At 39.1% G+C, this 16,362-nt stretch overlaps 1 protein-coding gene across 1 annotated transcript; it reads left to right on the top strand.

Annotated features, from left to right (window-relative positions):
* Positions 1-1,499: 1,499 nt before the first annotated feature.
* Positions 1,500-16,362, top strand: psmf1 (proteasome inhibitor subunit 1). The gene is made up of 7 exons (XM_085159731.1): positions 1,500-1,754; positions 2,948-3,100; positions 4,059-4,141; positions 4,867-5,064; positions 10,522-10,578; positions 13,716-13,877; positions 15,565-16,362. The coding sequence occupies exons 1-7, from the start codon at positions 1,626-1,628 to the stop codon at positions 15,614-15,616; spliced, it is 834 nt and encodes a 277-aa protein (XP_085015857.1). The 5' UTR covers positions 1,500-1,625; the 3' UTR covers positions 15,617-16,362.

Genomic DNA, 16,362 nt, shown 5'->3' with positions numbered 1-16,362 from the left:
TGAAACACACTCTCACAAACAGGGCAAGCACACAAAGCGGAACATTTATTGTCCTTTAGTTGTTTTCATCCGGAGGCTATTTGAATGGGATCAAAACAAAAAGCCGTACACAGTGAACCACTGCGCTTCCGCTAACCCTGCGTTTATTTTATCAAAACAAAATTGACTCGGTTTAAAAATATAAATTTACTTTTTTCCTGATCAAGTTGGGATCATTAAAATAGGTTCACACAACTAATACAACAACAAGCATAAAATGCCGTCTGAAAATTAATCAACTGACATTTTAGATTTTTTTTAAATTATCGCTCGTGTTTTTGATGCATACATATCTTTATTCTTTAGATCAGGGGTCTTAAAGCTGTAGGCCACTGCTGGCATTGTCATCTTATTGGAGAGCACTTTAGTGTTCTAGGAGTACAAAAACAAACAAACAAACAAACAAGAAAACACTCACAAATATCTTATAAAATGTAGTGTTTAGTTTGTTTTTTTAAATTTCAAATATTGTATAACAAGATAAAATTGCAAAGAAGAACACATTTTTCCCTCACTCTTAACTAACTGAAGCCTTTCATTGAACTGCCAAATAAACAAATTGGTACTCTCTTTCTGGCCAGACACGTGGCAGCATTTCTGTTATATTTTGTTTGTATTTAACAACATAAAAATGCAGAATTAAGTGTACACATTGGTTTTTGACTGCTAGTGAAAACTGTTTTCTTTACAAATAACTCACTGAACTAGCACAGCCAATCCCTCAACATGTTTATACTCTCTGCTCATATTGCTTTCATATAAAATCATTTTTTGCTTTTTAAGGAACTTATTTTAACATTGCACTTATTGCACCCTAACAATAAATAAATACATAAATAAATAACTTCAATGGCCAAATTGTACTATATTTCTTCATGTCTATATACACGCCCCAGATAGGGGTGAGGTGGGCTGCACCTCACCCCTATCTGGGTGAGGTGCAGCTCACCCAGATAGGGCCTGCGAGTTTGAGGCCCCTGTTTTAAATTAACAGTTATACAGAGATATAAGCTCTTTTAAGATGCAATGAATTAAAGTAGGGCCGATTTCAACATTATTATATTTAACCCAAACAAAATAAAACCCAGGTATGTGAAAAATATTTTAGTTTGGTGCATTGGTGCACATGTTTTGTAAGGCTGAGAAACGCAACACTTCATGCCTACATGACATGAAGTGTTGAGTTTGTATTTTAATACTTCGTCTAAATTTCCCCCTTACAAATACCCTCACATTATAGTAAAAGTAACCCAGAAACTAAGAAAAACTGAACTGAAATAAGAAAACCTAATCTTAGAGTGAATCAAAATGAAACTTAATTGAAGCTAAAAAAAAAAATACTAAATGAAATAGAAATAAAGCTTAATGAAAAAAGGTTATTACGTCACATAATATCACGGGATATTTGCAGATATGTACCGTTCGGTCAGCTCTCTGGTGCTTTTAAACTGAAAAGCCGGGAAGCGGAATTGGTTCCTGTTGCTTGGCACCGAACTGCAGCTTGACTCAGTGAAGCTGCTGCCCAGACTTTCGTTTTCATTTCTTTTGCCTGAAACTGTACCGATGTTGGCAGATTGAAGGAAAACATGGCTGGCTTGGAGGTGTTGTACACCTGTGTCGCAGGTAACATCACCTGCCCGCAGGACGCCGTTGTGTGTTTTGTTCACTGGGAGTTGATAAAGAACGGATACAGATGCATCGGCTCAGGAGACGAGGTGAGTTCGCTTAGTTTAGCTAAATCTTGTGTTAAATTATCCCACATTATGGCAAAGATAATATGTTCTTTTTACATCATTCTTACGCCAAATTGAGGAATGCAAATTAAATATTAGCAAAAAGATTCTGTATATGTGGTTTTCGATGTTTTACAGACCGTAATGTCCAATAATTCTTAAAATGTCGGTTTTTGCAACGTAGTTCTGTATGTAATTCTCAACGTACATTAGCTATAGCTTCATAAACAAGCATCACCTCCCGTGTGAAGCTGACGTTAACGCGAAGAATGTAAAAGTGTGAGAAATGCGTTTTAGGTTTCTTTAATCCAACTGTCATGGCTGATATTCAGTTTGACGGCATCTGTTTTAAGAGGGACAGTTTACCAAAACTGTCATGTCATCTTTAGCTGGCTAACCCACTGGGGGCAGTCATCCTGAAACACCACGGGAGTTTATGACACAGATTCGTGTTAGTATGCAGCTTTGCTATCCTCCACCCTCTCCCATTGTTCATTTTACAGAAATCAACAGGTAATCAGTATTATTTTAAAAATGAAGCAATTATAATGGGATTTAACGTGAAAAGGGAAACGTTTGGCATCTCTGTGTGATTGTTTAAAACACTCTGGAATGACACCTACCATTTAGTAAAGTGACCCAGTTCCAAATGAGACATTTCTCTTTATTTTGAACATGATGACACGGTGAAAGGTTTTTTTTTCTTTAGATATAAATAATGAGAAAATTTTATGCACCTAAAAAATGAATTCACTCTACTGGATTTTTATGTGTATCATTATAATTATCATATTTATTTTTTCCACGTTCGTTTTTTATTTTATTATATGGATTTTTTACGTTATTGACCAATGTTGTTTTGTCACATTTTAATTATAGTTAGTCTTGTTTTTGTTAGCTAGTTTTAGTCTGTTTTACTGCAGCAACACAAGAAAATGCAATTTATTTACAATTTTTTACAAAAATCTTACAACCTTTGTGATGAGATTAGTATATGTCATATCCAATAATAACACACATTTCTTGCTGTAGTTCTTATGTATTGTTTTGTTATTTGCAGTGAACTGGCCAAATACTGATAACAAATACTGTGAAAAGAAAAAGCAGGTTTCTGATTGAATTGACCCCCTTTGTTTTTATCTGTCTTCACGACCTCTGTGACCTTCCTGCTCCAGGCCCGCAGCAGTGATAAGAAGTCCGAGCTGCTGCCTTCTGACTGGAGTAACAACAAAGAGCTGTACAGTCTGCGATACAAAGCCAACAACAGTGACACCCAAATGCTCCTCAAGGCAATCACTGTTGATTCCACTTTGATCTTCAATCTGATGGTAAGCACATAAACATTTGAAGGACTGGTCTCAATTAGTTTTCTAGACAATGGCCATTTAAAATAGTGCTTTAAAAATTATGGTAGTGTGTGTGTTTTTCCCTCTATTAATGACAGCAGAAACCTGAAACTTTGCATAATTCCCCTTAACCTCCTGGGACCTGGCGTCCACATATGTGGCCATCACATTTTTGGGTTGTTTAGACCAAAATACTTAATTTTTCTCTACAAGGGCCTGATGTCCACTTACGAGGACGTTATACTGCCACTGTTCTATCAAAGTTTAAAACGAATGTCCTCATATGTGGATCTCGTTTTTCTCAGAAACAAAAATTAGGTAAAAAAAATAAAAAATCTGGTAATTCTTAGTTTTTAAATTCATCAGGTCCCAATCAGCCCAAATAGCAAAGAAAAATTAAAAATGCCATGAAAGAGTTCAGGTCTTAGGAGGTTAAGAAGAAGATTTTTTTCCTCTGGATTATTTTTCATTGGAGCACCGACATAGACCGACCAGCATTTCAGTCCTGATGTAGGGATCCATAAAAAGCCTTAAAAGGAATCAAGTCTGATTTTCTAAGTTTGAATCTTGATGTTCAGAGCAGACATCACTGCAGCCAGGAGTGAGGTCGCAAACACTTTACTTTTAAATTTGTGGGTTTTTTTCGGTCATTCGAGTTTGTATCGATTAAAATGTTTCGATTAGTTTAGTGTTTAGTTCAGTGAGTTTTAGTTTTTGTCATTCGTATACGGGTCGTATTACTGCACTGTAAGACTGGAGAAATGTAGATCTATGCAAAGATCTGACACACAGTTGTGTAAAATAAGAAAATATGATTGAGGTTCAATTTATTATTTGCTGATTTGTTGAGATGTTAATCTATCTTTTTAATGGATCGTGTGTGTGTGTGTGTGTGTGTGTGTGTGTGTGTGTGTGTGCGTGTGTGCGTGTGTGTATGTAGAACTCCAGCACACAGCAGGTGTCGGACTTAACAGTGAACATCAACGACCACGTGAACACTGACCAGCTTCACACATTTGACAGGTTATTTTTTTTGAGCTGCTCTACTTTATTAAGCTTTTATTCTGTTGTCTTATGTTGTTCTGATTATTTTAATTGTTGTGTTAGACTTTTGGATCCTGTAAGGCAGCGGTCTCCAACCTTTTTTGCGCCACGGACCGGTTTATGCCCGACAATATTTTCACGGACCGGCCTTTAAGGTGTCGCGGATAAATACAACAAAATAAAACTAGTACCGGTACCGAAAAAAAGAAAATTTATTCATAACACACGTGAAAAGACCCAGGAAAACCGAGTTAACGATAAAAACGATAACAAAATAACGCTGAAAACCGATAAAAACCCTGAAAACTATACATTTCACACCTGAGCCTCAACTCTCGCGGCCCGGTACCAAACAACTCACGACCGGTACCGGTCCGAGGCCCGGGGGTTGGGGACCGCTGCTGTAAGGGACAAACTTTCAAACTTTAGGAAGAAATATATAAATAGTAATAAAGTATGCCTCGTACTCAGCCTGCCTTATAAGGTCACCTCAGATTGACACCCGCTTGTTGTTGAAATCTTTTATATGTTGGAAAAAGCCGATTATAAAAAGGTTGACTGATAGGGAGGGTGGCCTTGAAGGGCAGTTTGTTTGATAACTAAAGATTATTTTGAATCGTGAATCATGCTTAGCAAGTGTGGTATAGTCAGAAAATAAACATATAGAGCTGAAAAATAAATGAAGTCCTCTCTCTTCTCTGCAGTGTGTTCAAAGATGCAGACAGTTTGTCAGAGAAGGTGAAGACTCAGCTGCTGCCCCCCCAGGACAGACCGACCGGACAGAAAGCAGAGAGGAAGAGTCAGCGGGATGAGGAAGAGGAGGAGCAGAGGAGAAGAGGAGAGGACAGTGACCCCCTCCGTATTCCCAGCAGGAATCCTCGCCAGGGGACACACCCTCACTGGTTGGTGACGATACAAACTGTGCATGCAAAACTTTACAACAAAACTCGTAAACTGATCGTTAAATATGTACATTTTACTGTCATGTGTGACACACAGTTACGGTTAGCACATATTTGTAATGTTCCTGCTTTCTCTCTCGTTTTCATTTGTGGAAAAAAGAGGATACTGCCTGAAACTATGAGTCAAATAGAGATAATAAAGAATGCCTTGCTTACTAATTTTTCTATATCCACCTACTTTTGCTCATTAATGAGGTTCTCCCACCAGCATAGGATCAAGTAATTAATCTAATCTACATGAAGTTTTAACCTTATATTTGTGGTATTTCTAGTTTTTCTCAGGCTGAATATAGTTTAGTCTCTTCATTGGCAGTCTGGCCTGTTCAGGTTTTCCTGTTTTGTGTGCATTAATGTGCATTACCCACTCACTTAATAAATTCGAACAGTCTAAAAGTTCAGTTTAACCTTGAACGATTTTAGATTTGTTTGCACTTTGCAGACTTGGAAAGAACGACATGACAGAAAATCAATGAACAACCAACAAGTTGTAATCCTTAACATTTTCATGGCATCAGAGGCTGATGTTATTAATATTTATGACTGACATTTTGGCATTTGATACACACACACACGCACCTCTGGATGTGCTGAGATTGTGGCTTGTAATACGTCTAGACGGAGCATCTGTTGGCAAATGAGGACAGAGCTCAGCCTGCGTGTGTGTGTGTGTGTGTGTGTGTGTGTGTGTGTTTTACTCATGTTCAGGGACCTAAATCTGTTTACACATTCCCTTCTGGGGACACAAAGCAAGTTCCCATAAATTAATTATTACAAGGAAAGACTTAATTTAACGTTCTGGTAAGTGTCCAGAGAATGAATGTGAGTGTAATAAGTGCGTGTGTCTTTGTAACATCCTCTAGATCAGCGGTCTCCAACCTTTTTTCCGCCACAGACCGGTTTATGTCCGACAGTATTTTCACAGACCAGCCTTTAAGGTGTCGCGGATAAATACAACAAAATAAAACCACTACCGGTACCAAAAAAGGAAGATTTATTCATAACACACGGGAAAAGACCCAGGAAAACAGAGTTAACGATAAAATCAATTAAAAAAAACAAAGAAAAAAACAAAGATAAAAACCCTGAAAACCATAAATTTCACACCAGAGCGTCAACTCTTGCGGCCCGGTATCAAACGACTGTGTGTGTCTTTGTGTGTTCTTGTGTTTTTGGGACGTAGACTGTTCACAGTCACCTTTTTGGGACAGACAAAAAGTCGCCATAATGTTAATTATTAAATATTGGGCCGAACAGTTGGTGTAAGGGTGGGCTAAGCAGAAGGTTTGAGTGAGGTTAGGGTGCGGCGAGTCAGAGAGCAGTAAGTACAGACACAGTGTTGTAAAGAAAAGAGGTTTGAAGGCTCTTAGTGAAACACTGTAGTCATCACTCTCCTCCTCATATTTGTTCACAGTCCGCAAGCAAGCGGCCATTAGCCAAAACAGGGATGATATACTGCACCTGTCCTGCACTATTACACTGCACTACTTTATGTAGCTTGCCAAATCACATTAAATAACATGATCCATGGTCGTAGCTATAGACAGTACCAAAGGTGGATGGAGCCACTCTCTGGTGTGTTGAGTCTCTTTTGAAACAGACGTGATAAGACCGGAGTGCATCTGACTTACAAGCTGAGGATATTGTCGTCTCACAGGTTAACAACTTGTCATTACCTAGTGAACGTACCCTGGATAATCATCATTTCTGAACATTAGAATTTCCACAATTTACCAAATACATTCATGTTTTAATCCGTTTGACCTGATTGAGCCGATAAAGGCATCAGAAAGCGTTGCTGAGGTCAGGGCTGTGACCACGCCTAACTTTTTTGTCTTTGATATTAACTAAGGAGTTTTTTTCCTTACTGAAAATGGACCTTTGGGCGGCTGACTGTAAGTAAGCACGATTGCTCAGCATATAGTTAAGGCAGGGAGTCTGGGCTACCTTTTGTAACAGATGTCTTGGCATTTTCCTGATGATTCTACACATTTGAAAAACTTTAAAGCTCCATTTAAAAATGTTTAAACATGTTTTTCTTTGGTGGAAAAGACTGTTTTGGCAACAGCTTTTTTCTGTCTAGAACAGTATTTATTTTAGTCATTCATAATGACACAAAGCAAAGCCAACACAGGGTGGTTAGATGGTGCTAACTGCATTTAGCTCATCTGCAAAAATCTGGTTAGTGTGTCACAGTAGATGTTATAGTGTAGTCGTAGAAAAATGGCAGGTAGATGTAGCAAATAAGTTAGCTTGGATAAATTAGCTGTCCTTTTTTAAAATTTTATATTGTGAAATAAGATGGAGTGCAACTTATCCATGTTAGCAGGAAATCATTAGTCAGAATAAAGTAAGAATAAACCAAACAGTCCCTTAGATTAATTTCACTCTAGTCCATCTCTGCAGAGGTGGTTCACTACCTGGCTAAGCTTAACTAGTTAACTTTAAGAAACACCAGTGCATTGGCACATACTGGTGTTTTAATGGGTGATGTTTGATAGAACTATTCAAAAGCTGAAGAGAGCAGGGTTGTTGTTTATTTTAATTCGTTCATTGTTTATTTATAGTAAACATGAAAATCTTTAACATCCACTAAAAGTGACCATTTTTAAATTTAACTTATGGCAGCATTTTCTGATAAAAATGCGCATTTTGTACGGTGATGTTAAATGTGGTTATCCTGGAAATGAAGTCAGTGTAACGTCGTCTGAAGTGATGGAAACATGAGCACATGTGTGTGAGCGAGAGCTGCAAGACAGAATCACTCTGACTTTCACTACTCATCTCATCTCCCTCCTCCTCTTCCTCCCCCGTCCTCTTAGCCATGACCCGCTCAGATGAGATGCGAGATGATGTCAGCACTTTATCGACCTCGCTGCTGTCACCTCCTTGTCCCGAGAGAGGTGCAGACAGAGGGGGAGGGAGATGAGGATGAGAAACGGTGACAGATGGGGAGAAAGTAAAAGTTAAGAGGAGAACAGACCAAGATAATGGAGAGAAAGTAAGAAAGCATTCCTGAATCGTTAAGAGAAGATTCGGGAGTGACAATTCAGAGAAACAAGCAGAGTGATAGCAAAAGCAAAAACTGAGTTAAAAGTGAGTAGAAAGAGGAAAGACAAGGGAGGGGGCAGAACCTGAAGACCTGAAGGTTGGATGAATCAGATGTGGGACTCTCTACCAGTCTTACTAGAAGCTGAACCAAGCATGCCTGTGTGTTTCCATTTTTAAAGTTACTCTTAGAGCAACTGTCTTTTATAAATGACATTAGTCATTGATGATTCTAAGCTGCAGGATCCAGTTAGAGTGAAATAATGATTGTAGGATGAATAAAAAAAAATGAGAATTATAAAATAAATAGATAACATGTTTTTGTTAAGATGGAAACTGTTACCCCCCAAACATCTAGGAAATGTTAGAGAATCAGAATTCGCTTTCAAAAGTTAAACTCGCAGATTCTTAAAATGTGTTGCTTTTTACTGACCACTTAAAGCCCTTCAGACTACAATCAGAAAAGTCCAGCTGGGATTTGAACCAGGAACCTTTCTGTTGTGAGGTGACAGTGCTAACAACTCCTTTACCGTGTCTCCTCAGTCCTTCAGTCTCCCAAAAGCTGACTTCCCAAAAGTTTTCAAATTTGGGAAGCCTTTTAAAAAAATAATGTTTTTGAATTTTTGCATTCTTTTAAATATACCAGAATCAGAATACTTTAATAATCAATAAGGTAACTATGTATGTAAAATAATGAACCAGCTAGCGATTGTCAAATAGACATCAATATTCTGCATTCAAAATGCAATAAAACTAAATTTTCTACATCAAATATCTTCCCAAAGTTGAGCGTTTTTAAATTCTAAAAAGAACCAGATTCTCAAACAAGCCTGGAAAGGGAATGTTCAAATTATATGAGGTCCGTGTATGTGCAATTAAGTACAGCTTTCAGACCACTCTAAATGACAACTGATCTATTTTTTTCTACTCTTGGCTCTAAATGATGTCACTAAGAGAGGATTTCCCTAATATGGTCGTCTCGCACAGCTCTTTTTGGTAATCCACAAAAGTTGATTCTGTTTATCTGGATGTAACGTTTTCAGTGGCAGAAACCTTTTATTTCGAACAACGGGCTGGGAGATCAGTTAATTGATCATTGATATGCAAATTCACATGACCATTGATCAACAACCACTGATCAAAGCCTGTGATCAATGGCCATGAGTACCATTCACAGAGAGTTGGGGAATGGCTGCGATCACAGCACTGTATGATGGTGAGAGATGTGCCCTTAGGTCCCCTCCTTGAGAATTTGCATATTAATGATCAAGGAACTGACCTCCCAGCCCATTGTTCCTTCGGTTATGCTAGTTTAAGTCATTATGCAAATGTACACTTTATAAGATTTGGGGAAACCTGCAGTCAGCTGAGACTGAAGAAGTCACTTGGATGAGTGACGAAACGTTTCTCCCACTGAAAACGTTACGTCCAGATGAACAGAATCAGCTTCTGGGGATTTTCTTCCCTGGATGATTGAGCATCCATCAAATGTCTTTTTCACCAGAGGTTTTTCTGAGAATCTTCACCTTCTGGTTGTCCTGACAATTTGACTGCCTGAAATAAGTCCTACTATTATCCCAGAGGACCAAAGGAGGAAATGCCGGGGTTTCAGTGCTCGAACTGTCCACTGATTATCATGGGGAATGTGAGGCGCTTAGTCAGTAATATGCACGAGCTCGGTGAGCTGATTAAGACTCAGAGGGAACACTGTTAGTGGAGTTTGATGTGCTCCTTGCAGACGTTGTCATGGCAGCAACCAGAAATGTGGAGAGATTGAACTAGATGTGATTGAAAAGTAGTCTCCTCTCGAACACGCTGCTGCGAAGGAGCGTTTCAGTGGCGTGAATATTAAAGTGCATGCTGAATGCATTAACATGCCTGAGAGAGTTCGTCATATCATTGAATTCAGCTTGAATCACCGCACTTGGGATGTCTTCCTCAACTGACGAAGGTCCTCCAAATGACCGTGGCTGTGTGTGGTAAATGGCTATGGATAATTAATGGAGCCAGACCATCCTCTGCACCACTTAGCGGACATGCAGCTGAACTCATTTTTCTCACTCTTTTATCTCCTCAGAAACATGGACACATACAGAAAGTCTTTACCACCTCATAACACATTCGTTTTACATTTAAGCTGCTCATTGTATGATATAAGATTTTTACATTTTTATAATTTTACTTTTATTGTAAGGTGTTTTTATTGTTTTCGCTCTTGCAGTGGTGACACGTTGCTAGCTGTTGTAGTTTGTTTTCCATTGTGAAATGATGTTAGACTGATCCTGTATTTAACTGGTTTTGATGTTTACGTGTGCGTGTGTGTGTGTGTGTGTGTGCGTGTGTGTGTTTCAGGCCCGACCCCATGGTTCCTCCGTTTGCAGCTGGAGGAGCAGATCTGGATCCCTTTGGGTGAGTCTGTCTCTTCCTGTCATGTTTAAATCCTTTAAATCTGTTTATGGAATTCAATCTCAGACATGCATTTAAGCATTCTCCTGGGTTTTCCCTAATCGGGGATTTGAGGATGAACAGTCGGCCCTCACAGCAGCGGACAGCTCTGGATTACTGGCGCGTGTCCAGCTGAAAGCGAAGCTTTAAGCTCAGATGTCAGAGAGTCGCAGAAAAGATGACAAACATAGCAGCCGCAGACTCAGAATCTAAGTTTAGTTTTAACATTAATTTTTTATGAGCTCGAGCTTTTCTATTGTGCTAACACAAGCTTTGTATTGAAGTACCTTCCACCAGGACACTTTTTAAATCACTGAAGGTTAATCTGAACCCCTTGTTTCCCCATATGTAGCTTTAAGTATCAGCTTGTCAAAATATCTCACTGTAATGTGGAAGTAGAGCAAAATAATCAAACCCAAGTTTTTGTTGAAAGCTGCCCTTTAATAACTGATTGATATTTTTACCCCAGGAGTATGCAGGCATTACACTTCTACAATTAGTCCAGGTAGGGGCACCAGTATAAATTATATACGATTGCATTTGTCCTTAACCACCAGAATCCCTCACGTTATATGATTCAGGGACTCTTCGCTTTAACCTGGTTAAAACACACCTGTGGTCATAGTTGCTCAATGCTTGTCTTGCTTTGTTGCGCTTTTGTCATGTTTGTAATGTTGGTATGTTTGTGCTTTATGGTTTTTAGAGACTAAATTTAGCCCGTCCAGAAGGCGGCTGATGGCACATTGTTTTTTACAGTATAGATTAGGGGTGGGCGATATAAACGATATACGATAGAAACGATATAGATTTGGCCAACGATAGAGATTTTGACTATATCGCTCTATCGTGATAGCGCATGTTGATGATGTCATCAACATGCACCTGTTTTGGTCGAAAGTGTCGCAGCGGCTAAAACAATTATCATCTGCAAATTATGCTGGGCGACAGTCATAGCAAAGAGATGAAGCACTTTTGAAATATGGGGAAAGCCAAAAACTGCGCTTCCTCCACTTCCGTAACATTGATTCATTAATGCTGAATTCTCTCGCAGCTGTTCTATTCCCATGTTGTTGCAGTATATTAATAACTAACCTCGTATTGTGGATGAATGATCTCAGTTGTTCTCCTGACTGAAGTTTGGCCCGTGTATAGCATCCTGCTATGCGATTGCATTTGTCCTTAACCACCAGAATCCCTCACGTTCACTTTTATCGAGTGGGGAAAAAAGTTGGCGTTCATCCTCCAGCTTCACTGTGCTAATGTTATGCTAACATAGCTGTGTCGCTAGCAATCACGTAGCATAACATTATATACCAGGTAGTCCAACTTCAGTAACCCTACAAACGTCACTGCTGTTTAGTTTTCTGTCTTCATTTATGTTGGAAGTGGTAGCAGAGCTGTACGTTTGAATTAGTTTCAAAAATCTCTCAGTCAGAACATGGTATGAAATGTTTAGGTGGAAACTAGCGAGCTAACTTCCTGTTAACTTCTAACTCCGTTAAATTTAATAAATTCTGTTTTCATGGATGCCTGGATGTTAAACTTAATTGTTACACCTGGTAAAGCAGCAACACTGATGATTTAATTAAAGATGAAATAATTTAGACAGTTTTTAACTCTCAGTATTCGTTTGACTTTGGGACCTGAAGCTGACGGAGTTTTGGACCCAGATTACTCCGCGAAGCTCCTCACTTCGGCAGCCGTAATGCTCTGACAATCCATCAAGCAGTGTGGCTTACCAAAGTTGTACTAAAACATTTTTTAACAGATTTCTGCATGCCAAGATCGGTTCGAGGTCAGTAAGCACAACCAGAATTCATACATAAGGCACACTCTCGATTTTTGAGAAAATTAAAGGATTTTAAGTCCTTATAGTGTGGAAAATACGTTATACAGAAGAAAAGAATATATCGTGATATATATCGTTACCGCACGTGCTTCAAATTATATCGCGATATGAATTTTAGGCCATATCGCCCAGCCCTAGTATAGATGTTATAAAAGATGAACATAGTTACTGTGACATCACCCACTCTTAAAACCTTGCCTAATTATTTTTGCTGTCAGCACGTGGTGTTGTGTAACCAGATGGGACTAGCAAGGTTAATGAGAGTAACAGACAAATCTGAAGGTGATGGGCGAACACTGGACAGTCCTCTTATTTTTCTTTAAAAGTGACCATAATTTACAAAATGATCTCCCTGTTTTATTCAGTATGACCTGAAACAGGCGACTCAGCCCATGAAATCTCCAGGAAAGTGTTTAATGAGGTCTCAGAGTGAGGACCTACAGCCCAGTGCCGTTTTCCCACAGACTTCTTTGTAACCACCAGGAGTCGTCTCCTTCTGGCCATTAGAAATAAAGTTTGCTTAAGACACTTTAACATGAACTTCCCTTTTCAGACTCGAACGACGCAAACATCTCCAAACTGAGTCGCAGCTATTATGTAACTAGTTTTCTTACAGTTTTTAATAATTGCTAAACTCAACCCCACCCAGAAGATTTTTCTGGTTCACTTACAAGGTGAGCTTCTGGCCGAGCCCTGCAGAAGAGCCAATAAGGCCCATGAGAGGTTTTTAATGGCAGCCAAGTACATGTACACAATTTAAAAAGGGCAGAGGGCATCCATTTGTATGTGTTTTTGGGTTGTGTTGCAAGATGTTATTCCCCCCTAACCTGTGCTTCAAGTACACTGATAAAGTGGGCGTGTTTATTTGTGTTTAGTGTTTATTAGCGTATTGTTCTTTGATTTGATTTCTGTACTGGGGAGCTCTTTATGACGTCTGTTTTTGAAACAGTCTTGTTTGGATGTCGAGCGTTGTGTAAGCTGGATAATACTTTTGAAACCGCCGCTCCGCGGTGGGTGGATTTTAGCTCCGTCATCATCCATTACAATCATGAAAGTACAACTTGTTTATGATTTTTTTTATGTTATAATAACATTAATGTTACTTAACTAGTGATTTATTTTTAAACCCTTTCAGATAAAACCTGTAGCCTGTTTATCTTTGACATTTCAGTGGGATTTTAGAATAAAGTGAACAAAACCAGCTGACACGTGTCCTTCTCTTGAATCTCTGAACTCCGCCTCCCCTCCTCAGGTCTCGCGGCAGTGGTGGGATGATAGTCGACCCCTTGAGGTCAGGTTATCCTCGCTCTGGCTTTGACCCGTCTAGTGGGATACCAGACATTCTGCCTCCTGGAGCCGTTCCCCCAGGAGCTCGCTTCGATCCGTTTGGACCCGTCGGACGTCACAGACCAGGGTGAGACACACACACACACACACACACACACACGCCTCCATCTGTCTGCACTAATTCAGGCTGTAACAGCTCCTCAGCTGTGAGGCTCCACTGAACCTCTCAAAGGGTCAAAAACACTTTGAATTTCTGACATAAAATAAGTTCTCAAAAAAAAAGATCTTATCTTTCGACTTGATCAACAATCCAAAATCAAGAGCAGCATTAAATCAGTCAGTGGTCTTATTAAAAAAAAGTTTTTTTTAATTCTCAGCTGCAGCTTCACCAGATTTAATGCAGCAGAAATGAAACACAACAAAGCTGCACCCATTTTAATCTCAGTAATACCAGATGGCCTCTCCATTTTAGCAATTTAAAGAGTTTTGAGGAGCCACCTTACATAATGGAGGCAGCTCTTGACTCTGTGTCAATCCAAATAAAGGCTTATAATGTTTACAACATCTTAGATTTATATAATTTACTCCACTGAAAGACACATTCTTCACAGAACAAATAAGAAAATTGAAAGCAGCTTTGAAGCAAATACAACAGTTGTGTATTTTCTTACGTATTATAGAAACATTTGGTGCCATTTTCAAGATTCATTGTAAAATAAAACTTTGCATGATTATTAGATAATCATGCAAAGTTGCCTTAAAGTTGTTGTTTTTGATATAAATGTGAAGATAATGACAGGAAAAATATATTAGTCACCTCCCAGCCTCATTTATAGACACAGATTTTAGTGACTCTGGAACTAAATAGACTGATAAACCAGATTTAATAAACAAGTAAAGGTTGCCTGTTGTCCTGGAAAAAAACCCCGTCTTAGTTCTGTAGTAAGATTGTGTGTTTAAAGTTCCAGTCGCTCGGTGTCAGTCCAACAGCCGCGACCGTCCAGCTCAAGTTCCTGCTGGAGAGACAGAGGAGTCCCCAGCAGCATTTTCAGCAAATGTAATGACGTAAAGCAAAATCGCCTGCTTGGCATTTATGTAGCTCCAAACTGATGTAGATGAAACTGACAAATGAGACAACCATAAGGAAAATAATTAGATGAAGGATGCCTCTGTTTGCAGCCTTAAGTGCTGTGAGTGTGCAGAAATGCATACACAGTTTTTCAATCTGCTTCTGTTATGAATTTCATCTGCTTTTCAGCCCAAAATAAAGGACAGGAAGCACTAAAGACGGTTTAATTGTTAGAGCTTCTGCTTTGTGTTGTGAACAACTGAAATCAGTGCAACAAGAACTTCTGTGCTTTCCAGGTTGACTGTGCGTTATCTTGAATTATAAAGGAGACACACCAAAAACTTTTCAAAATAAAATAGCAAAAATCAGTCCAACAGCAGGCAGTGGACTCCACTAATCATTGGCAGCCAGTGTATTTGCTCCATTACCTAACCCCGCCCTGCAGGCCTCAGCCTGAACACCAGGAGTCAAAATAAAAATATGAAAATATGACAGTGGTGAATGGGCCGGCACCTTTTTATTCAGCTGAGCACTTGGTTACTCCTCATTCACCAAATCACACACACACATTCATACAGCGCTTTTATCTATGTCTAACCTGTGCACTCACATTCAGACTCACACTCGATCCTTGCCCAAGTAGACTTAAGACATGTGCACAGCAGGAGTCAGGGATCGAACCACCCACCCTCCACTGGCTACAGTAACAACAGCTCTGTGTGTTTCTCTTGTTTTTGTTTTTTAGGCCAGATCCAGACCACATGCCCCCTCCTGGCTACGATGACATGTTCATGTAGTACCCTGGATTGTTTCCCGTTTTTCTACTTCCTGTTTGCTATTTACATCAGCATCTTTTCCTCCAGCCGATAGCAGCCGCCTTCTCCTCTCTGAGGGTTTGGTTTCATCCGTGTTTGTGGCCTGAAGATTTTCATTTTTCTCTTTTTGAGAAGGAGGGTTTGTTTTCTGATTGCTCATTTCATATGAATTAAATCTTTTGGATGCAAACTGACATAACAAAAACCCAGTTACTGCTGTCTCAAATATCCATGACTTTGAAATGAAAAAGTTGCTCCAATGTAAAAGAGCCCCTAAAAACAATGCCATACAGATGAAGGTTTATGCCATTGCGCATAATAAAGTCATATTTTGTCTTTTATACTGACATCTGAACATTGCTGAGCAGTATTATTTTGTGAAGTAATGAGGTGACATTTGGCTGCAGGGCGAGATCTGCGAGTCTGGAGATTACTGCATAAATGAAAAATCTCACCTTTGATCAACAGAACCACCGAGATGCTTAAATCTAAAACCACGGACGAGTGAAAACCCCTCTCTCTGCCCTTTGCTTCCTAAATAATAGATCCCATCAAACTCCATCTACCAGTTTATTAATAAAAGAGTGCTTCTTCTTTTTCATTTTTGATGTGGAAATATTAAAGAACACTGAAAGATGGTTCTTTATTTGTGTTTAGATTGTTGTCAATTGAACAAGTCTATTTAATGATCTCAGTAATATATACTGAATAAAAACCCTTTGACGAGA

This window comes from Neolamprologus multifasciatus, chromosome 5 (assembly GCF_963576455.1).
Source record: "Neolamprologus multifasciatus chromosome 5, fNeoMul1.2, whole genome shotgun sequence".
Lineage (NCBI taxonomy): Eukaryota > Metazoa > Chordata > Actinopteri > Cichliformes > Cichlidae > Neolamprologus > Neolamprologus multifasciatus.
This window is presented reverse-complemented; position numbering and strand designations above follow the sequence as displayed.